The sequence below is a fragment of the Eurytemora carolleeae genome, unplaced genomic scaffold (assembly GCF_000591075.1).
Source record: "Eurytemora carolleeae unplaced genomic scaffold, Eaff_2.0 scaffold70, whole genome shotgun sequence".
NCBI classification, from domain to species: Eukaryota; Metazoa; Arthropoda; class Copepoda; order Calanoida; family Temoridae; genus Eurytemora; species Eurytemora carolleeae.
The window spans coordinates 409,133-436,745 of record NW_019396054.1 but is presented as its reverse complement, the minus strand read 5'-3'; the positions used below and the strand labels follow the sequence as shown (position 1 = coordinate 436,745).

General features: G+C 33.0%; 4 protein-coding genes across 9 annotated transcripts; 2 read left to right on the top strand and 2 right to left on the bottom strand.

The window, feature by feature from the left end:
* Nucleotides 1-2,916: 2,916 nt before the first annotated feature.
* LOC111706192 (uncharacterized) lies at nucleotides 2,917-5,014 on the top strand (the record flags this gene model as incomplete). Its single annotated transcript, XM_023478997.1, is given in 2 exon segments — nucleotides 2,917-3,028; nucleotides 4,298-5,014. Coding segments are annotated over 2 exon segments (707 nt in total), but the record flags the coding sequence as incomplete, so codon positions are not given.
* Nucleotides 5,015-13,478: 8,464 nt separating this feature from the next.
* LOC111706184 (uncharacterized) lies at nucleotides 13,479-14,483 on the bottom strand. The gene is made up of 3 exons (XM_023478987.1): nucleotides 14,365-14,483; nucleotides 14,005-14,086; nucleotides 13,479-13,655 (listed from the first exon to the last, which is right to left on the bottom strand). The coding sequence occupies exons 1-3, from the start codon at nucleotides 14,459-14,461 to the stop codon at nucleotides 13,505-13,507; spliced, it is 330 nt and encodes a 109-aa protein (XP_023334755.1). The 5' UTR covers nucleotides 14,462-14,483; the 3' UTR covers nucleotides 13,479-13,504.
* A 2-nt stretch (nucleotides 14,484-14,485) lies between these two features.
* On the bottom strand, nucleotides 14,486-20,823 carry LOC111706150 (F-box/SPRY domain-containing protein 1). 6 transcript variants are annotated; one of them, XM_023478960.1, is made up of 9 exons: nucleotides 20,717-20,823; nucleotides 20,279-20,371; nucleotides 19,337-19,824; nucleotides 18,576-18,666; nucleotides 17,590-17,692; nucleotides 16,612-17,144; nucleotides 15,582-16,453; nucleotides 14,925-15,268; nucleotides 14,486-14,647 (listed from the first exon to the last, which is right to left on the bottom strand). In XM_023478960.1, exons 2-5 carry the CDS (start codon nucleotides 20,367-20,369, stop codon nucleotides 17,598-17,600), a joined length of 765 nt encoding a protein of 254 aa, XP_023334728.1. In that variant the 5' UTR covers nucleotides 20,370-20,371; nucleotides 20,717-20,823; the 3' UTR covers nucleotides 14,486-14,647; nucleotides 14,925-15,268; nucleotides 15,582-16,453; nucleotides 16,612-17,144; nucleotides 17,590-17,597. The 6 variants fall into 6 exon arrangements, with proteins under 6 accessions (XP_023334728.1, XP_023334737.1, XP_023334742.1 ...); XM_023478969.1 differs by having other exon boundaries at nucleotides 14,486-14,623; nucleotides 14,986-15,268; XM_023478974.1 differs by having other exon boundaries at nucleotides 14,486-14,593; nucleotides 14,986-15,268.
* A 3,547-nt stretch (nucleotides 20,824-24,370) lies between these two features.
* Nucleotides 24,371-26,754, top strand: LOC111706124 (protein CWC15 homolog). Its single transcript, XM_023478902.1, has 4 exons — nucleotides 24,371-24,476; nucleotides 24,819-24,994; nucleotides 25,522-25,744; nucleotides 26,419-26,754. The coding sequence occupies exons 1-4, from the start codon at nucleotides 24,438-24,440 to the stop codon at nucleotides 26,662-26,664; spliced, it is 684 nt and encodes a 227-aa protein (XP_023334670.1). The 5' UTR covers nucleotides 24,371-24,437; the 3' UTR covers nucleotides 26,665-26,754.
* The last annotated feature ends 859 nt before the right edge of the window (nucleotides 26,755-27,613 follow it).

The window sequence follows — 27,613 nt, the reverse complement described above, 5'->3', positions numbered from 1 at the left end:
GAGACGATTGTAGGAAATTATTTGATCTTCTACCTTACATTCCAGCTTCCCCTCAGCTGTAAACTTTATTTTTTCTATGGCAAATTATTTAACAGGCCATTTGTATGGTATAACGCTTAATCATTAGATCGTTTTATTTAAAGAGTTTTATGTCGTCATTGAAGTCTTATATAACCTTTGTGGGTAACTCTGTACATATTTTTTATGTATGTATGTATTAATGTTAGCTATAGCTGGCCAAACGGCTCGACCTCATTGGTTTAAAAAGTTTGAGGGAACTCGTTGGTACCGGACCATGGGTGGGTGGCATAGGCTAAAAAATCTAAATTTTCTCTTTCAAAAATCGAAACTTCATTGTTATGATTCAAATATAGAAATATTATTATCACTATCATTAATATTTTGTTATCTGTTATTTTGTTTTAGTTGAAGGAGGGTGACCCGTCTGAAAAGATTCATTTACCGTAAACGGAGGTTTTCTGAATAAAATGTTTTTGTAAGGAGTACAGTGTATACTTTAACATGTTAAAAACTTTTGTAATAATTTGTTTTTTTTTATTGGAAAATTGTAAGATATTTGTAGTACAATGTACCTGCAGTCATTGAACGCCATCCTTATTTGATAATTGTAATTTTTTAGAAAAATGTAAAATGAAATTTGCTGAACAAAGACGAAATTTTCCTAGTTTGTACTCATCAACACTCACAGTACACATTTGTTATCATCGTACCATCATACGTAGGAAAATTTTCAGTCTTGGACTTTACACCCCAGCCGTTCATCGTTCGACATGAATCTTGCTTTTGAGCATGAACCAGGTTAGTGTCCAGGGGGATATATAAATAAATCGACGAAATGATATGATGAAGCCATAGTTTAAACATTTTCCTTTTTGTAGGTCATTTAGGCCATAAGAGGTTGTTAGAGGTCATTAGAAGGTCAAACACTGGATTTGTTGCTACTACTGTATTCCCTGGGTTTCTAGCTTTCGTTTGATATGCATAAAAGCCATGGTTGAAATATATTCTATTTTTGGAGGTCATTAGAGATCATTAGAAGGTCAAACACTGGATTTGTTGCTACTACTGTATTCCCTGGATTCCTAGCTTTGGTTTGATATGCATAAAGCCATAATTAAAACATTTTCATTTTTGGAGGTTATTTAGGTCATTCGAGGTCGTAAGAGGTCATTAGAAGGTCAAACGCTGTATTTGTTGCTACTACTGTATTACCTGGGTTCCTAGCTTTCGTTTGATATGCATAAAGCCATAGTTAAAACATGTTCATTTTTGGAGGTCATTTAGGTCATTAGAGGTCGTTAGAGGTCAGTAGAACGTCAAACACTGCAACTGTTTTCCTGGGGTTCCTAGCTTTCGTTTGATATACATAAAGCCATCGTTAAAACATTTTTATTTTTGGAGGTCATTTAGGTCATTAGAGGTCGTAAGAGGTCATTAGATGGTCAAACACTAGATCTGTTGCTGCTTCTGTATTCCCTGGGTTTCTAGCTTTCGATTGATATGCATTAAGCCATAGTTGAAATATTTTCTATTTGTGGAGGTCATTAGAGGTCATTAGAGGTCATTANTAATTGAGATGGATCAATCCCTCGAAATAGACGGATGTGTAGAAGTAGACATCTTGCTACCTTGATGATTTCTGATAATCTACTTAATTGTAGATTTTTTTTACAAATTTTTGGAGATGTTTTTTGTTCTTTTCGAACATTTACAAGATACAAAATGCCAGTAAATTATTTTTAAATAATTAATTAAATCCGGTAGAGTTATCTTTTCTTCTTGAGTTGTACTTTTTTCTCAGGATTCTTATATACGCATTGTATTTATGGAACTTGAATTGAATTAAGGAATTGAATCTTTGCCACAAACTCTAATTTTCTAATCCCTATATATTTTCAACCCCATGTCGTAGACCTTAGATATTTCAAACTATGAATTATGTTATGTAGATCAAATACTCCAAGTTTGAAATATCAAAGGTTTACACCATCCGGTTGCAGTTGTTATTGGGATGAGGGGATGAGAAAATTTGGGTTTGTGGCAAAAACTCAGTTCCTTTAAATATTTATGGAATTGAATATATTTAAATATCCGACCACCTTGTGTTGTCATTTGGGACTAAATGTTTTTTGTTAGGATTTTAACTTTTTTTTGATGTTAATTTTTAATTTATGGAACTTGAATTGAATAAAGGAATTGAGTCTTTGCCACAAGCTCTAATTTTCTAATCCCTATATATTTTCAACCCCATGTTGTAGACCTTAGATATTTCAAACTATGAATTATGTTATATCAAATAATCCAAGTTTGAAATATCAAAGGTTTTCACCATCCGGTTGCAGTTGTTATGGGGATCAGAAAATTTGGGTTTGTGGCAAAAACTTAGTTCATTTAAATATTTATGGAATTGAATATATTTAAATATCCAACCACCTTGTGTTGTCATTTGGGACTAAATGTTTTTTGTTAGGATTTTAACTTTTTTTTATGTTAATTTTCGGTTTAGATTTAAGTCTTCTAAAATCTCCCACAATGTTCAGGATAAAAAACTGACAAAAATGTAAAGATCCTGGCAAAAAACATACTACCCTCATGATAAAACAAAGCAGTTTTGAAACAATCCTCCTTTCTTTTTTGGAGATGTTTTTTGTTCTTTTCGAACATTTACAAGATACAAAATTCCAGGAAATTCTTTTCAAATAATTAATCAAATCCAATAGAGTTATCTTTTCTCAGGATTCTTATACATGCATTGTATTTATGGAACTTCATGACAGTCACAAGTTAATAAAAGAATGTTAATGCATGGAATAGGACATAATGTAATATTAAGTCAAAATTTTCCAATGAAATTGCACAGATCAACATTGCTTTTCTAACTTTAATTTATTCTAGGTGAGACTTCTACCTTCTCCCTCATCTGGAATGGAGATGTGGTTGCCGTCGGATTATGTGATCTGAAACTCCTGGATGAGTTTGATCAAATCAAACATGATATAGAGCTAAGGTTAGTTTTTAGACTTATTATAGTGGGACCCGTAAAATTGTGAAATAGAAAGACAATTGTTAGATTCCAGTTATAAATTTAAAAAGTCCAATGAACCTGAAAATAAGTTTATGTTAAATTAGTGAAATTATTTGCCTTCTCATAACATCAAAAATGCAAAAGATTGCTCAAACATCGTCTTACTATTCCATAGTTTTATGGGTTTCACTGTTTGTTTGATTGTTTAAAAGTAACTTTCTATTTCATTGTAAGAAAATAAAAATGTAACAAAAAAGAGAGATATTACATAAACATACCAACATGCAACAAGAATAAAAAATCTAAATACTTTTTTAATTTGAGCTGTTAGTAATGGTGTAAGATTATAGGTTAATGAGGTACATTTTTTGCCTTTGAAATTTTGCGTTTTAAATTAATCTGATAAAATACGTTCAGAATATTAAAGAAAGAAAGTTGAACTAGTTAAGACTGGGTAAACCACCTTTTTAAATCATCATTTAGAACAACATTAACAGAGCGTCCCATATTAATTGGAGTATCTCCAAATTTTAACGCCGAAATACGCACATAATACTAAAAAATCATGATGTTTTCTGCGTGCAAATTTTTACAATAAGCTTATACAATTTTTTAAAATGATTTATTCTTTTTAAATAATCTGGTTAGTCCCGAAAATCACAGTTTATAGCCATAAACGATTCGAAATTATGTGAGACACCCTGTAGATGTAGAAAGTCTGATATATGAAAAAATTATTTAAACTCTGACCTTTGCTAAAAGAAGCTCTGATTTAAAGATGACCAAAAACATTTTAAATATGCTGATCGGCCTTCTAAGAGTATGTTAATAGTTTTTTACGCAAATTTTTTTTTTACCATGTGGGAACATGGAATACAAGAAAAAGACTAAAAAAAATCTGTATAGTTGTCTCATCCTTTGTGGATAACCCTGTATTTTATTGGAATTAATTGAAGTAATATATTTGATATTGGGCTTCATTTTTACGCAGTCGGTTCAGATCAATTTTACTATTTTACAAACAACATTATTTTTACAAAGAAGTTGAGTTTTTGCCACAAACTCTGATTTTCTAATCTCTATATATATCAAATATCAAATATCAAACATCAAATATCAAATATCAAATATCAAAGGTCTTCGTCAGATTGCAAAGATTAGCGGTACGTGTATTAAACTGAAGTATAAGAAGGAGTAATCAGTTCCTCTCCACGTTGAAATTTCTAAATTTTAACTTGACTATTTTCTCAGAGAAGGCATAGAGTATGCTTCGGAGAGGGCAGGTATGTCTGATCTATTCCGTCAGCCCCTCACTACTAGTCATATTTGTTCTACCGCTCTCAACTTTCCAGCTCCTACAAAACATCCAACGACAAATAATTCTGGTTTAGCTCCGGATCCAGATTCCTGCAGGGCATCAAATAAAGCTCCTAAACCTTCAGAAGGTTCGGAAGAAAACAACTCCATCTCAAATCCAGGAATTAGTTATCCTGACAAAGTTGAAACCGTTATATCCGGAGCATTGCTTACGACAACTGATGAGATTAGATCAACACCTAGAGCTGACCCTGACCCTGCTCCTGGTTCTAGTAAGATCTTGTTCACCAAAACTCTTAAGAACCCGAGAAGTAGTGAGAAAAATTCCGGATCTGTCAATCTAAAGAAACCGAAGAATTTTCTGGAGAATTATAAAATACCAAAAAAAAGACTCATTGAAAAAGTCCAAGGTGAGCAGAATTCCCCAAGATATTGCAACCACATTGAACCTGTCCAATGTTTCCTCTCAGGTTGGTGCCAACTCAAATCCACTGGTTCCACCAACCCCGGAGAGAGGACAGTTTTCTAGTGGATCGGAGAAAGTAACTCCTGGAAAGAGGAATTGGTCTCTAATCGCACTACCTACATCTTCGTCCAGTCTCGCCAATGTAACGTCATGTATCCCGGAAAATACTTCTGATGGAACCAAAGGAAAAAAGACGCTTCCCCAACCGTTCTCAACGATGGGCCACGAGGTAATTATATAAGATATTATTATTTTTTAAGTTCTGTAATATTTTATTATTGCAGGGAAATCGTCGAAGAAATTTCGATGGTTTGGCTTTTAATTCTAGGGTATAAATGTCAATTTGAAAAAAATCGATTATTTAACTTAAAGGGAGTGTTCGCGAAAAATGAAAGGGGGCATAGGCTTAATGCGATAAAAAAGCGCTTTTGATCGCTACTAATCTTACTTCTATCTGTTGTGTCTATAAGGAGAAAATTGGTAAAAACGACTAATACCGAAGAACGTAGTGTCCATACAAATTCAGAAAGATGCAACATTCATCTCGGATCGTAAACAAATCAATTTAATTCCAAACAATTCATTCAGATAATACAAACAATAGTCATTGATAGAATATATAGAATATTTATAGAATGGTTTCTATAACACTTAACACTGCGCTAGGATCAATTTTGCAGAGGAGCAAAACCATGGCCAAGAACTGTAATCACAGAAGAGCTGAGGAAGGTTGAGGATATCCGGGTACCTAAGATACATGATCTCTACTCCAGGAAATGCAGGGTGGAAATAACATCTAGAGATATTCGTCTAGCTGAGCTGGCCAGGTATAGATATCAACCAACCGAAATAAAGTATGTAAATATTGTAAAATGTAGATGATGTAGATAGAGCCAAGAATTGACGTTTGAAGGTCATTCAATAAACTCGATAAAAATGAAGAAAAAACATTTCATTCAAAAAAAAAAAAAAATGCTTAAACAAACTAATGCTAGTTCAATATAAATACCTATTGTTTAATTTTTTAAATCCTTTTACCTTTAGCTTAAAGGTCGGAAATCTTATGCTTAAGGAGACGACCTTCAATCTAAAAGTGTCACAAAATAAATAGTTCTTAGAATTAATTTTTACATAGAAATTGGCTATCGCCGTAATTATGTGATGAAATGAACCCGTGGCAAGTAAGACATTTTGTAATATTATATGAATATATAATAAATGAATAAATGAATAGATGAATAAATGAATAATGAATAAATGAACAAATGAACTAATGATTTAATGAATAATTGAATAATGAGTAAATGAATAAATGAATAAATGAATAAATGAATAAATGAATAAATGAATACATGAATAATTAATAAATAAATAAATAAATTCATTATTAATTAAATGAATAAAAGAATAAATGAATAAAAGAATAAAAGAATAAAAGAATAAAAGACTAAAAGAATTAATGAATAATGAGTAAATGAATAAATGGATAAATGAATTAATGAATAATGAATAATTGAATAATTAGTAAATGAATAGATGAATAAATGAATAAATGAACAAATGAATAATGAATAAATGAATACCGAATAAATGAACAAATGAATAAATGAATAAATGAATAATTGAATAACTGAATAATTGCAAAAGTGACTAATGATTAATGAACAAATGAATAAATGAACAAACGAATCAATGAATCAATGAACAATGAACAAATGAACAAATGAACAGATGAACAAATGACCAAATGATCAAACGAACAAATGAACAAACGAACAAATGAACAACCGAATAAACGACCGAATGAACAAACGAACAGATGAACAACGAACAAATGAACAAATGAACAAATGAACAACCGAATAAATGAACAAATGAATAGACGAACAGCCGAACAAATGAACAACTGAGCAAACGAACAAACGACCAAATGAACAAATGAACAAGTGAATAAATGAATAAATGATTAAATGGACAAACGAATAACTGAATAATAATGAATAAATTAATAAATTAATAAATTTGCAAAATAAATAGTAATTAACGATCCACTTTCCTGTTCAAATTACCGTTAAGTACTCGTTAATTAATAAATTTGCAAAATGAATAGCAATCAAGTAAGGGAATGCTTGTTGTTATAAAATAGAGTATCAGAAAATGAATAGTAGTTAATTAAAGGAGATGGACTACTTGATGTTATGAATTAAAGTATTAGAACTCCTTCTGTTTTAATCTTAACCTGACCAAAATTAATCCTTTCCGACGGGCAATGGTTTTTTACACAAGGATTGACTATTGGTGTTTTTTAAAATAACGTTTTAGAAACCATTCTGTGCTAATTTTAACCTGACTAATATTAATCTTTTCCGACGGGCAATGGTTTTTAAAACAAGGATTGACTATTAATGTTTATAAAGTAACGTGTTAGAAACCATTCTGTGCTAATTTTAACCTGACTAATATTAATCCGTTCCGACGGACAATGGTTTTTTAAACAAGGATTGACTATTGATGTTTTGAAACAGAGTATTAATTTTTAACCTGACTGATATTATCCCTTTCTAAAATAACGTGTTAGAAACCATTCTGTGCTAATTTTAACCTGACTAATATTAATCCGTTCCGACGGACAATGGTTTTTCAAACCAGGATTGACTATTGATGTTTTGAACCAGAGTAGTAATTTTTAACCTGACTGATATTAATCTTTTCTGACAGGTAATTGTTTTAAACAAGGATTGACTAAAATAAGTATTAAAATCCATTCTGTATTCATTTTCCGGACTAATATTAATACCTAACCTAACCATCCATCCATCCATCCATCCATCCATCCATCCATCCATCCATCCATCCATCCATCCATCCATCCATCCATTCATCCATCCATCCATCCATCCATCCATCTCCCAACCAACCAAATAATCTATCAGTCATTATACTACCATAATTATGGGTCAGATGACTCTTAATTGGAGTCCATTATCGAGTAGCCAATCAACCATATAATTCAGTAAATTACAGTATTCTAATTAAGCAAATTATCATGTGTCAAATTAACCAGTCAACCAGTCAATCAATCAATCGATCAATCAATCAATCAATCATTCAATCAGCCAATCAATCAATCATTCAATCAGCCAATCAATCAATCAATCAATCAATCAATCAATCAATCAATCAATCAATCAATCACCAAACCAACATGTCCCTACTCTCCTGCGCTGCTCTTCAATTCTGTTGAAAATTGTAATTATGAGATTAAACTATATTTGTATATATATCTATATGTTAAAAAGGGTATCATAAAACTTTTGTTCATATATGCAATAAAATCCTCATTAATTATAAGGTAGGCTCACGGAGTAATCAATCCTATTCGATATAAGTTTAAGTTTATAAAATTCACTGTTTTAAGTTTATATTGAGATATAGGAGGAAGCACGGATTGTTATTTGATCCCTCACACTGTGCGTCTTGAAGGTTTTCCTTTCCCCGTTTTCTCAAACCTAGGATGTTTGTCCCTGACCTCTCTGGTCCTGCTGCTGCTGCTACCCTTCTCACTCTTCCTGGACTGCTCCTCCCAGCTGCTCCTTCTTTTGGTCGCTCCCCGGTGGAGCCGCTTTTGAGCATTTCCTACCCGGTTATCCACAGCAAAGAAGTGGCAGAATACGTCGGGGTTAGAGTCGTACAGTTTCTTCCTCAAAACTGGATCCAGGGTCTCATGTACTAGAGCATTATGACCTATCACATCGCACTTCTTGCACGTCGAGGTTTGCTCTGAGCATCTGTCGTAAGGGTGTTGATCCCCTCCACACCCCTGGCAATTTACCCGTAGTTTGCATTTATTTGCCAGGTGCCCCTCTTCCCTACAGTAGTAACAAACCCGTGTGTCCTTACTTGTTTGTAACGATGGTTGTTTCCTGGTAGGGGGCTCCTGTTCCAGCACCTGATCCAACTTGTACTCCATCCGGGATAGTAAGGCCTCGGTGGCCTGGTTCTGCTTCCGCATCTCCAGCTTCATCCTGTCTATCACTTCATCCGCCACTCTGTTAACAAGGTCCTCTGAGTTCACCCTTATCTCGGCTGTGGGAAGGACCGGAGACGGAGACAAGATGTCAGTAAGACTTAGTAAATCCTGCTCAAATTCCATCAGTGATCCATCCTGGGACTCATTTGCTAAGTCGTCAACTTCAGGTTCTTCTGGCTCATCCTCCGTCTGAGCCATTGCTAGTGTTCTGAGCGAGTTCAACCTGGACAAGAATACAAATTAGCACATTGAATTATTGATAAATGATTGTCAATCAAACAATATTACCCTGCCAATTATACCATTGACTAGAATTGAGTTTCAAGTGCTAGATTTCCCTTTCCCTGGTACTACCGTCAACTATGCCATTGAATAAATAAATTTAGGGTGCCAGATAGAGTATGTTAATGATTATCTATCAAGCATCATTACCCCGTCAATTATACCATTGACTAGGTTTGGGTTACCAGTATTAGATTTACCTTCCCCTGGTACTACCGTCAACTATACCATTGACTAGGTTTGGGATGTCAGTGCATGGAAGTAACTGACTTTCAGTCAATTAATCAATCAATTAATCATTACCTAGCCGGGGTCGGTCGTCGTCCGCTCTCAACCAGGGCCTCTTCCTCCCCTTTTAACTCGGCTAACCTTCTCTTTAATTGAGCCCCCATCAACGTCTCCTGTATCAGCCCCTTTTGAACAAGCTCGTTGACCACCTCACACAGCTCTTTCTGCTTCTTGGGGAGCTCCATGTTCGACGTGTCGGACTTCTGTGCTAGCAGCACCTGGGCAGCATCCTGTTTAAACGTACTGATGTCCGTGGAAGTTTTCTTGGCTAAAAACGTGAAATTCGCCTTCTCCACAATTGTTTTAAGAAGAGTGTAGCACGAGGTCTGCCCAGTTAACCAAAACATGGCTACGACGGCTTTGTCGGATTTCCTAATCACAACCACAAAATACGCTACCATTCTTCAAATCCTGTTCCCCCTGACTAATTCAATCATTGCTTCAGCCCTTAGGAATAAAAAACCTGCTCCGGATATGACGTCATTTTCAACACAGTTGATTCCTTATTGCATGACTTACAGCTCGACACTCTCATTAAATCACCACTACAATCCTTTCTGCTGCTTTTGCTCCCACATCTCCTGGCCTTGTGATTCCCGTCCATGTCCCTTACGTCCCATGATCCTGTCCCTTTCTCCTCTAGGATAGTTTTGTATCGTAATTTCCTTCCAATTCCTTATTCTGTTGGGTTCCTCTAATTCTAACTCACTGTTCGACATTAATTATTTTAGTGTCCAATTACCCTTTTATAAATTTATTCTAGTTTACTGTTTGACATTATTTATGTTAGAATCCAATTACCCTTTTATAGTTTTATACGGATGGTGTTCCGTCTTTCTTTTCCGGCCATTTCATCGTTTTAAATAAAAACCTATTATACCAAAGGTTCCTCTATCTCAGTCTATCATTCTTATTGGACGTCTTACATTTATTCCAACGTAGTATTGTCCCTTATTCAATGCTAGCTGTAAACATATTATTCCTTATATTACACCATATGTTTCCTCTATCCCTGGTTATCCTTCTCATGGGAATTATTACGTTTAATCCAACGTAACGATGCCCCTTTTCTAAGCAACTTAAAAGAACCATATGTTCCTCCTATATATGTGTTTACTGCCTCAAAAAGGACACACATCCCTGGTTATCCTTCTCATGGGATTTATTACGTTTAATCCAACGTAATGATGCCCCTTTTATAAGCAACATATTAAACCATATGTTCCTCCTATATCTCTGTTTACTGCCTCAAAAAGGACATACATTATTAATCCATTTATTTATTGAACTAGCTGATAGGATTCCATGCATGTAACACTGGTGCAGATAATCGATATATTACATTTACTCCAATGTAACGATTACCCTGTTAGTCTGTTAGCTCGTCCTGGATCCTCCTCATGAAGTGTCATTTGATTACTCCGACCCCCTCCAACCCAATCCATAGAATCTATTTGACTATCATCTATAATATTAATCTCATTGTATACTAAATAATTTGGGAATCAAGATTCAAACTAAAATCATAATACTTAAAAATGTAATATATTTATAATGGTTCAAATTTAAGGTTGTACTGATTCAAAGATTATTTTCATTGATAAATATTTTTACTCGTAAATATTAATTATACATTTACCAAAAATATAAATAACGTCTGTACTTAATCAGTGAAAAGTAATTTGATCTTAATCAAGTATTACTCGTAAGTATGAGTACTAAGTTAACCAATCTTAACATTAAAAAACAAATTTTTGTAATAATAATACAGTTAACCAAAAATGTAATTAACGTCTGTACTTAATCAGTGAAAGAATCAACCACCCTTATACTCTTCAAGCTCAAATACTGACAAAATAATTATTCAGTTTATAACCACGGCCTAGTTACTAATAATGTTTCCAAATTAAATGTTGTACCTATTCAAAGATTATTTACTAAAAATAAAAATACCGTCTGTACTTAATCAGCGACCAACTCAAGAACATATCCCTTAATCAAATATTACTCCCAAATATTAGTGTCTAATTAACCAACCTTAACCATAAAAGGAATTTACGTTCCACTCTCAATTACCCCGAATTAAATTACTCATTACTCCCAAACATTAATTATTAAGAATCAAGATTTAAAATTAAAATAAAAATACAAATAAAATTAAAATTAAAATTAAAAGTAAAAATAAAAATAAAAATTACAAATGTAATTAACGATCTACTTAATTATTAATTATTAAGAATCACGATTTAAGATTAAAATAAAAATGCAAATACAAATAAAATTAAAATTAAAATTAAAAGTAAAAATAAAAATTAAATTACAAATGTAATTAACGATCTACTTTCCTGTTCACAATAACGTTTAGTACTCGTTAATTAATAAATTTGCAAAATCAATCAATAGTAATTATTACAGAAATAGAAAGGGGGATATGTATACCCGTCTTCCCTGAGGGTGGTGATTTCGGTTTGCAGCATTGCACACAGTTCTGCATTCCAAACGTGGAAGTTGTCTCCACCAACCTCAGCTGCTAGATACACAAAGCAGACAGCCACCTTGCTATCGTTCTCATGTATTAGTATCCACTCTCGTTCATTATCCAAGTACGGATGCATTGGAAGCGGAGGTTCATACCGTGAATGGTTAAGGCCTGGCTTAATTATGGTTAGTATTCCCCCACCTTTCTTTTCTTTTCCAAGTCTCTCCTTGGAGTACCAAGTGAATTTGTCTAGACAAGCCAGATCGTCATTGGATCCCTGTCTCAGATGCGTTTCACTTACGCTGAGTACATGAATGTTATGGTCCTCCATGACCTCCACAATCATGTCTTGTTTGGTGTCTCGTATGAGCCCATTGCAGTTCCATATTGCACAGTTAATGCTGCTAGGCACTGCTACTGTTCTTTGCAAATTACCGCGGTTTTCGACCCGTCTAGCCCGACGCCTATTGCTAGGCTTCCCCATCACTTGGGAATAGAGGGTGTTTTCTGAAAAAAGTATATAAGGTTGGTACTACATTTCTTCTTACCTCAAAAACCACCCTGCGTTGTTGCTGAACCCTAATTATCTAATTAATTAATTCAAACACACTAACCAACAGAATTGGTTTCAAATTAATACAAAACTAATATTATGATTTTCCAGACTGCTTTAAGGTTTTTATGAGCAGATATTAGTACCCCGACATTGAAATTCATTATTAAATGAATAATGAATAAATGAATAAATGAATAAATGAATAAATGAGTAAATGAATAAATAATTATATGAATTTATTAATAAATGAATAAATGAATAAATGAGTAAATGAATAAATAAATATATGAATATATAAATAAATGAATAATTGAATAGATGAATAAATGAACAATCAACAAATGAACAAATGAACTAATGGATTAATGAATAATTGAATAATGAGTAAATGAATAAATGAATAAATGAATAAATGAGTAAATGAATAAATAAATATATGAATATTTAAATAAATGAATAAATGAATTAATGAGTAAATGAATAAATAAATATATGAATATATAATAAATGAATAAATGAATAGATGAATAAATGAATAATGAATAAATGAACAAATGAACTAATGATTTAATGAATAATTGAATAATGAGTAAATGAATAAATGAATAAATGAATAAATGAATAAATGAATAAATGAATACATGAATAATTAATAAATAAATAAATAAATTCATTATTAATTAAATGAATAAAAGAATAAATGAATAAAAGAATAAAAGAATAAAAGAATAAAAGACTAAAAGAATTAATGAATAATGAGTAAATGAATAAATGGATAAATGAATTAATGAATAATGAATAATTGAATAATTAGTAAATGAATAGATGAATAAATGAATAAATGAACAAATGAATAATGAATAAATGAATACCGAATAAATGAACAAATGAATAAATGAATAAATGAATAATTGAATAACTGAATAATTGCAAAAGTGACTAATGATTAATGAACAAATGAATAAATGAACAAACGAATCAATGAATCAATGAACAATGAACAAATGAACAAATGAACAGATGAACAAATGACCAAATGATCAAACGAACAAATGAACAAACGAACAAATGAACATGCAGAATAAAAGAATGTATGAACCTGGGTTCCAATTAAATCCACTAGGTTTGCCGTCCTTCCGGGGAACACTATTTACTTGTATAAGCTCTAGATTGTGTTCTATCCCAGACTCTCTATATAGTTAAATATTATTAATGCTCAAGAATAATATGTAACCACTCGAATGCAACAAAAAAGAATATAATAAAACAAGACATTCGTAAATATATATATATGTTGCCTATAGCCGGTCAAACGGCTGGACCGATTGTGCTGAAATTTTTTGTGAACACTCAAGGGTGGCCGCGGGGGGGGGGGTGTTATACGCTAAAAAAACGAAATATATAAGCTAGTACCTAATAAAAAAATAGAAATCAAAGATGAAAAATTACAACAAAAAAACGTAGTTCGCTTACAAGTATTCCCCTAAAACACGATCTGTATATCTAAATAGTTTCAAAATATTCAGTAATTGGAACTTACCCTTCAGGAGTTTGCTCTGGATGAAAAGTAAAGACCCCCCGCCATCTTGGTTCAAGGGGAGATTCATCATCAAATCCAATTCCTTAAAAACATAATAAATTATTTTTAAAGAGACTAATGGCGTAATTTCAAATTATTGAGTTGCCTGTCTGATTTTTATTACCTTTGTTTTATCAAGGATTTGTGAGATATCAAGTGGCTTGATTTAACTTTTTAAATAGAATAACGAAGAAGATATCTTCCTCATTGTGACTCAGATGTAGGAGGCTCACTAGAGATTTCATTATTCTACAGTCTCTTCATTTCAAATGTCTATACTGGTTAAACAATAGAAGACTAAAGCAGAGGGATATTTAATACCTGACTCTTGCTCCTGGTCTTGTTTGCCCCCCTCCTCTCCAACCATCCTCTCTACTGGATCCATACTCGGAGTTGAACCTATCCCGGATCCCCCCATTGTCTCTCATACATTCTGGAAAGATCTAACAAAACCGTATTTAACATAAGATGGCTAAATTTTTCCACTCAAGTCAACTGTATGGATCACAATTATAAAACTAAACATAATGAAATAGAGCTCTGTTGAGTACTTTCAAGTCACAGGTCATTTACTTTCCAACTTTAAATTAAATGATCAAAAACACTTCGGCACAAGTCAAATAATAATAAGGGAGGAAATGTTGAAGGGTCAAATAAATGACAAGAATTTTTTTTTATTTAAATTATTTAAAAGAACCTTTCAGACATGTTTTTAGAAAGATCGGTTTTCTTTTGTATTTCTGATTTCGCTCTCTTAAATAATGTTATTTATTGATATACAAATTAAAACTGATAGAAGGGAGGGATATTTGTGTTTGGGGGGTAAGAAGGAGGGGGAGGGGGCTTTCTTTTAATGCTTTGGATGATGATGCAATATTAACCCCAATAAAATGATGTTCTCAGTGTAATTTGATCAGTAGTTTTGAAAAGATGAAACATGACCCATGAATGTATCTCTTATATCTCTACAATACATAAATATTTACAAATTACAGATAGTTGGAAACATAGGAGATTGAGTACTAGATATATATCTCAATACTAAAAGAATGAATGAATGTATAAACTAAGAATAAGTTCTCCATATCAGAGGAAGACCGACCAATTGAATCCAGTCTCGACTACTATCCTGTGTTTAGTGTAGTCCGGTTATATGTTTGACAAATCATGGGAAGAAAAGGCGTAAAACAAGTTTTCAAAATATCATAATTTACTTTTGAAGGGACTGTAAGCGTAATTTTTAGTGACCCTTCATGCAAAAATAGCAATGCCCGATTTACAACGGTACCCTTAAAAGCTTTGTCCGATCAAGTATGAATTAGTTATTATTGTTATTGTTTTTTAACTTTTTATTTTCAATTGCTTTTTATCTGCGAAAGTGACTTGCGCATTTCTTATATATAGGAAGCAATAGAGAAACTTAAAGAAATAAAACAAGTTTCGACTCAGGAAAACGCCTGAATCTTTCAAATTTTTATCAGATTTTGGTTTCGAGGCTACTATTGTAATTTGTTTATGAAGGGTCACTTGGAAATTACGTTTACAGTCCCTTTAAAGCATTTAGCGTATACTAAATTAAAGGAGTGTATATTCTCAATTAGATTTTCATAAGAGGAGAAATTATGGAAAATGTCAAAACTAATAAAATATGAGGGAAAAAATTATTTTCAAAAAAATTTAAAAGTAAATTTTTTAAACTTGAGGTTGCAGTTTAATAATAGAAGGGAAAATATGCATAGAAATTGTACCAATCCTAGTTTTTATTTATAAAGATTTAAACGACTTTTTCAAGTATAAAATTCCCAGTTAGAGTTAGACTAAAAAGAAAATCAAATCTTTTTGTTTTGTAACTTAATTTTTGCATTCTCCTGAATACATTGTTTTGTGTTCATCTTCATTACTTAAAATGGGGGGAACATAAATATTGATTAGTACAATTAAAAATCATATTTGAAAAATAAAGGGTTACCACCTTCAGAGACGACTGTAGTGAATTTATACTGTCTGTTTCCTTGTCTTTAAGATTCCCTTCAACTAATAAACTTTTTCTTTCTTTGCCAATTTATTAAAAAGGTCACCAAAGAACTTACTGACATATTTAAAAGAGGACCTAATTCAACCCTTGAAATTGTCATAGTTAAAAGCGTTTGCGGTCGTCTTTACAGTCTCATCCTCTGTGAATAACCCTGTATTATGATAAAAAAAAATTCCTGGATGGCTTAAAAAATGAAAACAATACGCATATGATCCAAGATATTTAAAACCATATGTAACTTTATAACATGGTTGGATTATGGGGCTAGGGGTACATTTGATTGGATTTAAACTTCAACATTACAAAGAGCAGCTTTACGAATGATGGCTACAATTATCAAATTCGAACTTGTTATAAATGTATGGAAATTGTGAACTGTTAAAAATGTTGTAATTGCATAAATCCTTCAAGCTTTTTCCCCCGGGGTAAAAACGTTGAACATGAAGATTTAAGAAAATTGTTAAATATGAAAGAATAAGTTACCGTTAAGATTAACAAAAATCGATTGCGGTTTCTTTTAATAATTACAACACTTTTCAAGTTTCGAATATGATTTTTTTTTGTGGAAAATCCCCCTTTTATTCCTAATTATCCCAATCAAATCTATGTTTGGAGTTGTAGAAATGATTTAACTTGTAAAAAAATTTTCTTCGCGTTCAATTCTACAATTACATGTATTATGCATTTATATTCATTATTCAATAATTCTAGGTTGAGATATGCTGAGTTCTGAAGAAGTTATATGAATTTAAATAAAGAAATGTAAACATGCTAATACACTAGATAATAGCTTTCAGGAGTCCTTCAGGCATTCTTTCAGAACAATCTTCTCATATTTGCCTCCCAGTGTGTAAACAATCTTTAAATTTTCAATCAAAATTCTTTTGAATGTTTCTTGTGTAAATAAGTTCACTTATTAGATAACCAGCTTATTCACTAATTAGCTCACCACAGCTTAGAGAACCTAAGAGAACTCTACACCAGTGTATTTATGATTATTTATGAAGATTATTCAGGGTTAATATGACCTGCAGCTTTATAACCTCCCTACTCTGGAACGAGTGATCTAAAAGGAAAATTCATAGAAAAATATTTATGGAAAAATTTGATTTTTTTTTCTATAAACAAACGTCATAGTTATAAGATTACAATGAATAAAACAAAGAGGTAATATTAAAAAGGAGGACGGTACACGTAATTTCGAGCTACTTTCCATATATAGAGTGGCATGTTTACATTATATTAGCCTACAGTCCATTTAAGTTCATAATATTATTTATGCCAATTTATGTTAATTGCTAACCAGATCAAGTTTCAGTCCTGTTATGGTTAAGAATAGAGCCTATCTCCGTAGCTCAGGTCTATCTAAACTCAAAACTTGCTGAGTTTGGTTAAATATTGCTGGGAATATGAAAAGTTCTTTTTTCGAAGGAAATGGTTGTGATGGCAATCTTATCATAGATGCCAATCAAATGAACAAGTTGACTATCGCATCTAAAATTTGGCGTTACCTGTTGAGTTAACCGTCTAAAGGAGGGCCTAGATATACCATAGAAACCTCAGTGTTACCGTACACAGCAGATACAGACGGATACAGCTGTTTATCTGGTAATCCTGGAACATAGGAAAGATACAGTACACTGTATACAGAATGATACAGCTGTTTATCTGGTAATCCTAGAATATAGGAAAATACACACACAGTACATACAATATATACAGACGGATACAGCTGTTTATCTGGTAATCCTGGAACAGATACAGTACACTATATACAGAAGGATACAGCTGTTTATCTGGTAATCCTGGAACATCTAGGAAAGATACAGTACACTATATACAGAAGGATACAGCTGTTTATCTTGTAATTCTGGAATAAAGTAATGGATACACATTACACTATATTCAGACGGATACAGCTGTTTATCTGGTAATCCTGGAACATCTAGGAAAGATACAGTACACTATATACAGAAGGATACAGCTGTTTATCTTGTAATTCTGGAATAAAGTAATGGATACACATTACACTATATTCAGACGGATACAGGTGTTTATCTGGTAAGCCTGGAATATAGGATAAGATACGGTACAATATATACAGACGGATACAGGTGCTTATCTGGTAATTCTGGAATAATACACATTACACTATATTCAGACGGATACAGCTGTTTATCTGGTAATCCTGGAATATAGGATAAGATACGGTACAATATATACAGACGGATACAACTGTTTATCTGGTAATTCTGGAATAAAGGAATGGATACACATTACACTATATTCAGACGGATACAGCTGTTTATCTGGTAAGCCTGGAATACAGGATAAGATACGGTACAATATATACAGACGGATACAACTGTTTATCTGGTAAGCCTGGAATATAGGATAAGATAAGGTACAATATATACAGACGGATACAGGTGCTTATTACTCAAACCTAAGTTCTTTAAAAAAGAACAGTAGTGTTAATAAAAGAGATTTACATTACCTCTAAATGCAACTCCTAAAAATTCATAATTTCTCTCAAATGCGAGGGTGTTATCATCACAGTCCAGTATAACACGTATTCTCTCACCAACCTGAAACCAATTTTCCCGGATTTGTTGAATATTTTTCATGGATTTCTAGGTTTTTAAGGATTTTTAGATCAATTGAACCAGGCAGCTTTTTCGATTGGTTTATACTGGTTTTATTACGTCTTGATTTCAACACAGCATTTTTAAAAACTATTTTAATGTATTTAATCCATTTCTATTCCGATCTCCTTAATTTGCTTTACTTTGAATAAAAGATAGATATTTTCCTGCTATATCTAGTTTATTGATCTTTACCCAAGGAGCATGGAATATAATGGAGAAGGAATCGACCCGGCCCGCCCTACCATAAGATGATACAATATACGTGCTTTGCAGACTGTACTTCAATTGACCTTTACTGTCTGATGTACAAATACCGCGTACATGTATTCAGAATAGGTTGTTGTGTACATTAAAACAGGGGGGAAAGTACGCAGAATAACGCCAAACAAAACTTTGTTGGAGATGAAAAATCATTGGCCATACAAGCGCATTTTTTATAATATAAAAATTGGCTTTGTTTTGTTTAATATGGTTTATTAAAAAACAGTTAAATATTAAAAGACTACCTTTAAAAACTCTTTTTCAAATGGAGTACCGGCAGCAAAGCTTGTATAATCATAATTGTAAAATCGATTCCTTCTCCCTTATATTACACACTCCTTGGCTTTACCTGATATTTGGGTGCATTGTTTAATTGTGGATAGTTTCCTTGTGAATCTCCATTATGTAGTAGATGGTTGTCTACTAGGTTCCAACCCCAGCTCTGCTCATCACTACCTAGCAGAGCTACATAACCATGACACTGGTTAGGCGCCTCTTTAGTAGCAATACCAATAACCGCGACAGTACCTAGGGGTCCTTCCCAGATTACTTCCCAGGCGTGCCGTCCGCTTCTAAAGCCAATTTTACTTCGGGCTCCGTCTGTACTCTGTGCTACGGGGTTTCTATGAAGGGTAAATCCGTTTGGTTTCACGTAAATATTTCGCGAACAGTCGTTCGGATTCCATGCATGATAAAATGCGCGAAGTTTGGCTTTATAAGTAGGGACCGATGTGAGGAGCTCGGATCTGAGTGCTTCTTCTGCAAGTTTCCGGATACAATGCATTCTCCAGACATCGTTGTTCTCGTCATTCAAGAACCGATACCAGTTCTTACAAACTGAATAAAACGTATTAAAATATCATTGGGAAGCGTTAAATCGTTGAAATAATCGATACCGAAACCGAAACCAAGGGTAAAGAGAAAAATGGTGGTCTGGGGTTCCACAATGAGGATAATTTTATGATCATTGTTATTATCATTGTTATTATTATTATGTTTCCCGACTCTAAGTGTATGACTTGAGACACTCTAACATCGACCTGCTATAAAGTTTTTGACAAAAACTAAAAATAAATCGGTGGAAATGGGGGGTTTAACCCATTTCGGCTTTTGATTAACAAAAACTACATCACAATTCAGGCCTGCATTCAAAAAAACAGAAAACAATCACTAGATACGAAGTGAATGGAGATGTGGACACTGACCATTCCGCTTTGTAAAAAGAGTTAACATGTTAAATTTAAAAAATCAAGTCAATAAATCCTACAAAGACATAATTTTATAACATTACCTAGAGAACAATTTTGAAGATCGGGGAGTTCAAGAAAAGCAAAAACTGCTTCCAATACATTGTCTGGAAGTTTTGCAGCTTCCACGACCATGACTGAAATCATAACTATATTGTATTAAGTGCTTGGACTCCGCATCCGGATTTCGGCTAAAATCCAGATCCGCAAAAATACTTATCATAAATATAAGAAATACGTCTATGTATATTTAGCAATAGCTTTAATATCAAAATATTCAGTACACACACAGTGCACAATTGCTGTTTTTCATGTCATTAAAAAGTCATATATGACGTCTGAGTCTGAAGTAGAAGACGCTTTATGGGCTCCACTAATAAATAGAACATAATAATGTTTATTTAAATAAATATCATCCTTAAGGCTTAAATAAATATTTATAATAACAAGTGCATTTTGTAAATAAATTGCATTTAAATTACCTAGTAACTTTCTTCAACTCCTTCACAAGGTCTTAAAATTCAATCTCATTTCAGTCTGAAACACACTGAACACTTTGGAATAAGTATTTAAATTATCAGAAAAGCAAACTTTATTCTTGGATCTATTTCTGGAGCATTACATTACAGGGACAGACATGTTTTTGTCAACTTGTACAAAATCTATGTCCGCCCTCACCAGGAGTTCTGCACCACCTGCCTGGTTGCCATGGACTGAATCTGATTTCTGGGCTCCATAGTGAATCTTATGATGAAAAATTGAAAGAGTTAAACCTGCTTTTGCAAAAGGAAAGAAGAGAACGTGCTGACATGATACAAACATTCAAAATACTCCAAGGTTTCAGTGATGTAACTCCAGAAACTTGGTTTAGCCGGATCAATCATAGCCAAGTTACTAGAAACAGAGCTGAAAACTTTAGAATGGTGGATATCAGGATTAATGCTTAATCCACTCTTTTTCTTAATTTCCAGATTAAATATTGCTTATACTCCTCATGAACTTAATCTCCAGATTAATTAACAGATCGGGATTAAGGATATCCCATTCAAAAGTTTTCAGCTCAGATCCTTTAAATCATGAAATCCAGATCTCCAGAACAAATGTAAGAAGTAATTTCTTCCGTGGTTGGGTAATCCAGAAAATGGAACTTGATTCCATCAGACATAAAAAAATCTTTTGTGAGTTTCTCCAAAAGAAGTTACGACGAATATAGAAAGAATCCGTGAGCTGCTGTAAAAACATTCAAAACTGAGAAAAAACAAACCAGAAAGAAAAATCAACAACTCAACAGTCAACAAAATCATCCTCATAATAACTCTAACTGAGTTCCTGAGAAATCATCAACAATAAACAATTATAGTACTTACAAAAAAGGGTTTTCTTAACCTTACGCCTAGTTTGATTTTATTTGTAAGGGTATTACTCTTTTTTGAGGTCTGTCCTAAAAAACTTTTTGTAATTTCCTAGAGAACGATTTATGGACCCCCCCCCCTTCCTATCAATTTTGTACATGGTTATCATTAGCCTAAGAGCAAAATTTTGGGCCTAATTTAAACTGTTTAACCATGAAACAGCTAATTCATAATTTATTGCTACTTTTGATTCAAATATATTTCAATATAAATATCTGAATGGAAAATTAATTCATCCACCCGCAATCAATTTCCATTAAAATTTCGTAAATCCACGAAATTGTTTTTACAGAATCTGCAAACTTCTTTGCTTTTGTTATATGTGCATAAAACAACGAGAAAATGTTCACATGGTCTCCGTATCAGATATTAAGCTGATAAGAACAGATACCAGTAATTTGGTATCATGAAATAAACGTCTATCAACCAATCAACAATTCAAAATGTTCACAATTAAAATAGAAGATGGCGCGAAGTGTCCTGATAACTAATAAATTGTAATATTCATTAGCATAAAATCCATAATCTGTTCCAGGTTCTACCCAAGGGAATAGGTTCAAATACGTCTTAAAACTTAAGTTTACTATCAACCTTGACATTAAGGCCTGTGAAAAAATTTCACTCATGAAGTCATTTATACTAATTAGCCTAACAATACCTGGCTGTTTTCTTTATATCAATTAAGATCAACAATTTTCCTTCGGATCAAAATTAGGCCCACAATATCCTTAGACCCAAAGCAATTTCATTCGGGCTGTTTTCTCGTTTTGGGCTTAAGATTCGGGCGTTAACAACATCGTTGATCATTCAAACTTGTTTATGATTTTCTTTACAATCCATTCTTTTCCGAAATGATTGTACAATAGAGCGCGGCAAAATTGTCTAAGGATACAAAAGGTGTCGCAGAATCAGAACTAATGTCAATAATTTGTATTTTGATGTATTTTAGATCGCAACGTATGGTTGGATTTGAATTAAAAATATAAATAATGATTGAAGAAAAGTTATGGTAAAGGATAATTGTTGCAAAATTAAACAATTCATGACTTAAACTTTAAGTCATTATAATTGCAAACAGTTTTTTGTACACCAATTTGAGACCTTTTTATTCATACGTACATAAATGATCTCTATTAATAACAAAAGTTGTACTTCAACCGTGTGTTTTTTTTGGATTGAAGTGAAAACAGAAAGATAGATTTTTTTGTCAAATTTTCAAAGTACTGATGATTCAAAGTTCTGTTGACATATTTTCAAAACTAAAAATGAAGATATTTTTGAAAAAGTGGCATTTTCACATTCTAATATGAATAAAAAACTAAAGATATATTTATCCTTATTTTCTTTGTAATTTAAATTTTCAATAAAACTTTAACTCGTTGATGAAATGGGGTCTTAAGTTTTTAAATTTCGGAGTGTTGAACTTGTAATGTGGGTTAGTTTAAACCCAGGTAGAGACTTCGTACTCGAGTTCGACACATCAGGCAACACAAACAAATAAAAAGTGAAGTAGAGAACATCCTCATTGATTTAGTGCTATGCAGCAAACAATTATCATGTATTGTGTTATTTCATATTAAAGATAATGTTTATTAGACTTTTAAGTCGTATGTTTTTTTTGAAAACATAATATTCAAATCTTCATTTATAATTTAATAAAAGCTTGTAAATGTCAAAGAAGCTTCTACAATTTTGTATTCAATCTTCTGTTTAGTCAAATTTGATGTTCATCACGTTCAATTATGTCAATTTTTAGTGCTGATGGCGTTCTTTAACACTACATCTAAAATGATTTCACTAAGTTATATTTTATATTCTTCATAGACTTAACTTTGATATGAAGGTTTCACTCTTTCCTAACTTCAAGGATGTTTTTAAAAACGAGTAATAAATTTCTCTTTCAAACTTATATGCATGAAAAACTTTACAAATATTTACAAAATGCTTCTCGCATTTACTCACTATATCATAGTAAATTTAGACTAATTACATTTTTTAACAATTTTGAGATGTGGTCTTATCATAGACTTAACATGTATCTGACAAAGACTTTTTAAATAGAAGACATCTCTTCTAGGATTATGCATAGAAAACTGTACCATTGGCCAGGCGCGCAACTAGACATTTAGATAAGGGTGTGGTCAAAGGGGAATTTTTTCTTGCCCCCCCCCCCCCGAAGCATTTCTAAGGGGGGGAGGGCAAGAAAAAATTTTCATTTGCAACCATGAATAAAATTACCTTACCAATTCAGGATATTTTTGGGGCACAATTTTTATTAATTAGGTGCGTTCATTCAGTTTGCGGAAAATCTGTGTGTGAGAAACTATATTTATTTAGTTGGGGGAAAATCTTTGTGGGAGAAACTATATTTATTTAGTTGGGGGAAATCTTAAATATTTGTTCTGAAAAATGTTGTAGTTGAATTTGAGTTTGCTTAAAGAGTGAAGGTTTAATTTTTTTTTTACAAATTTTCGAGAAAATTGGCTCTTATTGGAACTACCTTAAAGGTCTTCTTCCTCCCCCCCTACAGCGGGGGCAATCTCTCTTAATTGGGGCATGCCCCCCTCAATAAGGCTAGAGGGGGCCTGGCCTCCATGCTTCCCCTCCTAGTTGCGCGCCTGCAATCGGCTTAATTGCATGCAGAAAGTAAAGATTTCTTTGAAAGTATCTTTCAGGTACTTTAATATGATTTGGGTGCTCTTAAAATCTAGCTCTCATCCACAATTATGAACAGGATAAAATTATATGACTGATTTGTAATGTTTTCAGATTACTCTGGTTTAGCTTTAAAATGACAACAGCTGCACGACCAACATGGGATACTGCGAAGGTTAGCTATTTTTAACCTAACTTGAACTTTTTATGATTCTCCCCCCATACACAGTTTTTAAAATAAAAAGCGTATATATTTGGGTTAAGAATCATTTCCCCTTTCTAAAATCATGGATGATTTTAAGGAGGGAAACGAACTCAAGGATAACAGTGCGAAAAAGTTGTGAACACTTGCCGTATAGCTGTCAAATTTTACATTTTCACCAGGGGGGGGGGGGGCTCTTCGTAATATATTCTCCTGGCGGGAGGAAGCAATTTCTCCAAATCTTAGGAATCTAAAAATAGGACTTTTTTATTTTATCCCTTTTTCTTTAACAATCTATATATGTACATTGTGCAGGGAGGAAGCAGTTTAAGAGAAAGGGATTTGTCTGCTATGTCTAAACAGTACAGCAGCAGAGATCTCCCGTCCCACACCTCCTTGAAGACCAGGGAACCCGGACAGGGAACCCAGGAGGAACACAAGAATAAGGATTTCAGGAGGGAGCTCGAGGACAGGGAGAGGATTGCAAACAGGTAGAAATAAATCAAAGGTGCATTTTTTCTTGACAAATAACCCCCCCCCCCCCTCTTTTGAAAATCCTTTTTCCCACAGAAGCTAAGTATGTTTTTAGGATTTTATTCGCAGAATTGGGGGATAATCATCAAAACTTATTTTCCCCCTTTCCCCTGGGGGGAGGTAATTTTGAAAATAGACGTCCTTGTTTTTTTATGCGAGGGGGGAGGGGGCCCGGCTCCCTTTGTCAATTGAAAGTAGATGACGTTTAATATGCTTTCGAACCGTAATACTCATAAGTTATCACTGTTAAATGATTTTATTAAATATTTAAAAATATTGCTACTCAGGAAAAATGCCTTAAAAGAATGATAATTTGAGAATTTAATTTCCATCCCTACAAAAAAGATTGAAAAAAAAATAATTTTACTACCTTAAACTTCGTCATTTAAGTCTCACAAAATAACACAAGCAGATGTAAAGGCTTTAATTCATATTTTTGGTTTACTTAATAAATGTTAATGTTACCTTACTTATTATTTTTTAGAGAACGAGCGAAGGAGAAAGCCAGAAAGGAAGGTAAAGCGCTAGACTCACCGCCGCAAATAAAGAAATCGCGCACTGAGGCGATCAGCATGGCTAACCTAGATGCTGACGATCCAGTGGACGACAGTGATAGTGACAGCGGCGACAGTGATGATGACACTGCTATCCTTATGGCGGAGCTAAATAAGATCAAGGCGGAGAAACAGCAGGAGGCGGAGGAAAAGGTAAAAAAATTTATTTCACATTAGCTGGTTATTTCCCATGTAATGTAAGCCTTGAAAAATCTGTCTGATTAAATATGAATTAGATATCAATGTTAATGATTTGGAAAACTAATTGTTTTCAATTGTGGTTCTGCACAAGTGACTTGTGCATTTCCAATAATACTTTCAGGATTTCAATATTAAAACTTGGTTAGGGAAACGATAATATCTTCAGCATTATTAATCAGATCAAGGTTTTAAGGGTACTATTGTAAATCGGGCATGGCCATCGTTTGGATGGCTGAAAATTAAATATTTCAGTATATATGTATTTATAGATTATGCTAAAAATAAAAGTTCACAACATCTGGAAATGAACATATGCAATATGCATTTTGCAGTATACAAAATTCTAATAAGAATAATTTCTCAATAGTGTCTCATCCTCATAACTATGGACTATCTTATCTGTGCCTTATGATCTTTACACATAGTTTAGTGCGTCCAAAGTTCTTTCTCAATACTGTTGTTTCAATATGATGCCTCAATTTTAGTTTTAACAATAATATTTCTTTTCTTCATTTGTGTTGAAACTTATTTTGCAACCGAGAATGTTGAAAAATGTTTGACACATAATATGAGGGACACTCGAATATTTTTGATAAAATATTAATTTTTTTCTTTAATCTTACTAGGAGATGGAGAGACGCGATGAGGAGGAGAGGATCCGGATGGAAAACATTCTCTCAGGGAACCCGCTCCTCAAGGAGAAGTACGCCGAGGCCGCAAAGTCCGACATGAAGATTAAACGTCGGTGGGACGACGATGTTGTGTTCAAGAACTGCAGCAGGGCGGAGCCGGACAACAAGGAGCCCGCCTTCATCAACGACAGTCTTAGAAACGAGTTCCACAAGAAGTTTATGGACAAATATATTAAGTAAACGGTTGAAGACCGGATCCCATCGTTGTGTAATGTTTTTGTTCCGAGTTTTCTTTCATATAAACCACTAAAATAAATCTTGTCATTTACTTGTATTTTGTCAGTTAAAAGTTTAAGAAAGATGACATCATTTCACTTGTAGAGGGTTCACATAAATTCTATATTTGTCTATTAGCGTTACATAGTTACAAATACCAATTCTGAATAAAAGCAATTTTTCATTTTTTATAGTTTGCGAATGTTGTTCCAACTTTGATCGATGAAAAAAAAACATGAACAAATTTTTTAATTATAAAATGAGTGGGTAATGGATGCTATTTGTTCTACACATCATATTCTTAAAATTATAAGTTTTTTTACAGCCTATTTTAGTGATTTCATTTTTAAAGCCTATCTTGACTTTAAGTTGATCAGCATTTGTTAGTATCATTTTTTTCAGAAAGATAGAATAATGAAATCCAAAAAAATCAAATTTCCCGACCTAGATTTCCAAACAATACGTTTCCATGTATTGAATACTATCTTAACAAATTTTTATTGAAAAGTGTGTTCCAAATAATCAATCGGAGGTTTAGGGACTTTCTAGTAGCCACAAGATTAATTTACTGAATCAGGAAGAGATGTGGACTAGTAGCTTTGGAATGTCTAAATGTAAAAGGAAATTGGCTCTTATTTAAGATCACATTTTAACTGCGTTTTTTATACTTCTTTGCTGAGACCTATCACATTATGACGCCTGACATTCTGCTAAAAAAGGATTTTAAAGATGAGGTTGAATACTTTTCATGTAAATTGATATCTGAACAGTGCAAACTTTTTGAATTTTTGAATTTTACAGAGAGACCCATAAAATTGTGGAATAGGAAGAAGACATGTAGGCAATAAGTGTTTTCAATAACTAGAGTCTAAAATTCGTCTTCATATTCCAGAATGTTATGGGTCTCACTGTT

Excerpts from the sequence above, each read along its gene's own strand:
- LOC111706184 (XM_023478987.1), bottom strand. The coding sequence starts at position 14,461 with ATGGGGGGATCCGGGATAGGTTCAACTCCGAGTATGGATCCAGTAGAG. Across the intron at positions 14,087-14,364 it reads AGACCAGGAGCAAGAGTCAG|GAATTGGATTTGATGATGAA; the intron begins GTATTAAATATC and ends TATGTTTTTAAG. Across the intron at positions 13,656-14,004 it reads CCAGAGCAAACTCCTGAAGG|AGAGTCTGGGATAGAACACA; the intron begins GTAAGTTCCAAT and ends TTAACTATATAG.
- LOC111706150 (XM_023478954.1), bottom strand. The coding sequence starts at position 20,369 with ATGGTCGTGGAAGCTGCAAAACTTCCAGACAATGTATTGGAAGCAGTT. Across the intron at positions 18,667-19,336 it reads ACAATGCACCCAAATATCAG|GTTGGTGAGAGAATACGTGT; the intron begins GTAAAGCCAAGG and ends AATTGGTTTCAG. Across the intron at positions 17,693-18,575 it reads TTTAGGAGTTGCATTTAGAG|GATTACCAGATAAACAGCTG; the intron begins GTAATGTAAATC and ends CCTATGTTCCAG.
- LOC111706124 (XM_023478902.1), top strand. The coding sequence starts at position 24,438 with ATGACAACAGCTGCACGACCAACATGGGATACTGCGAAG. Across the intron at positions 24,995-25,521 it reads AGGGAGAGGATTGCAAACAG|AGAACGAGCGAAGGAGAAAG; the intron begins GTAGAAATAAAT and ends ATTATTTTTTAG. Across the intron at positions 25,745-26,418 it reads AGCAGGAGGCGGAGGAAAAG|GAGATGGAGAGACGCGATGA; the intron begins GTAAAAAAATTT and ends TAATCTTACTAG.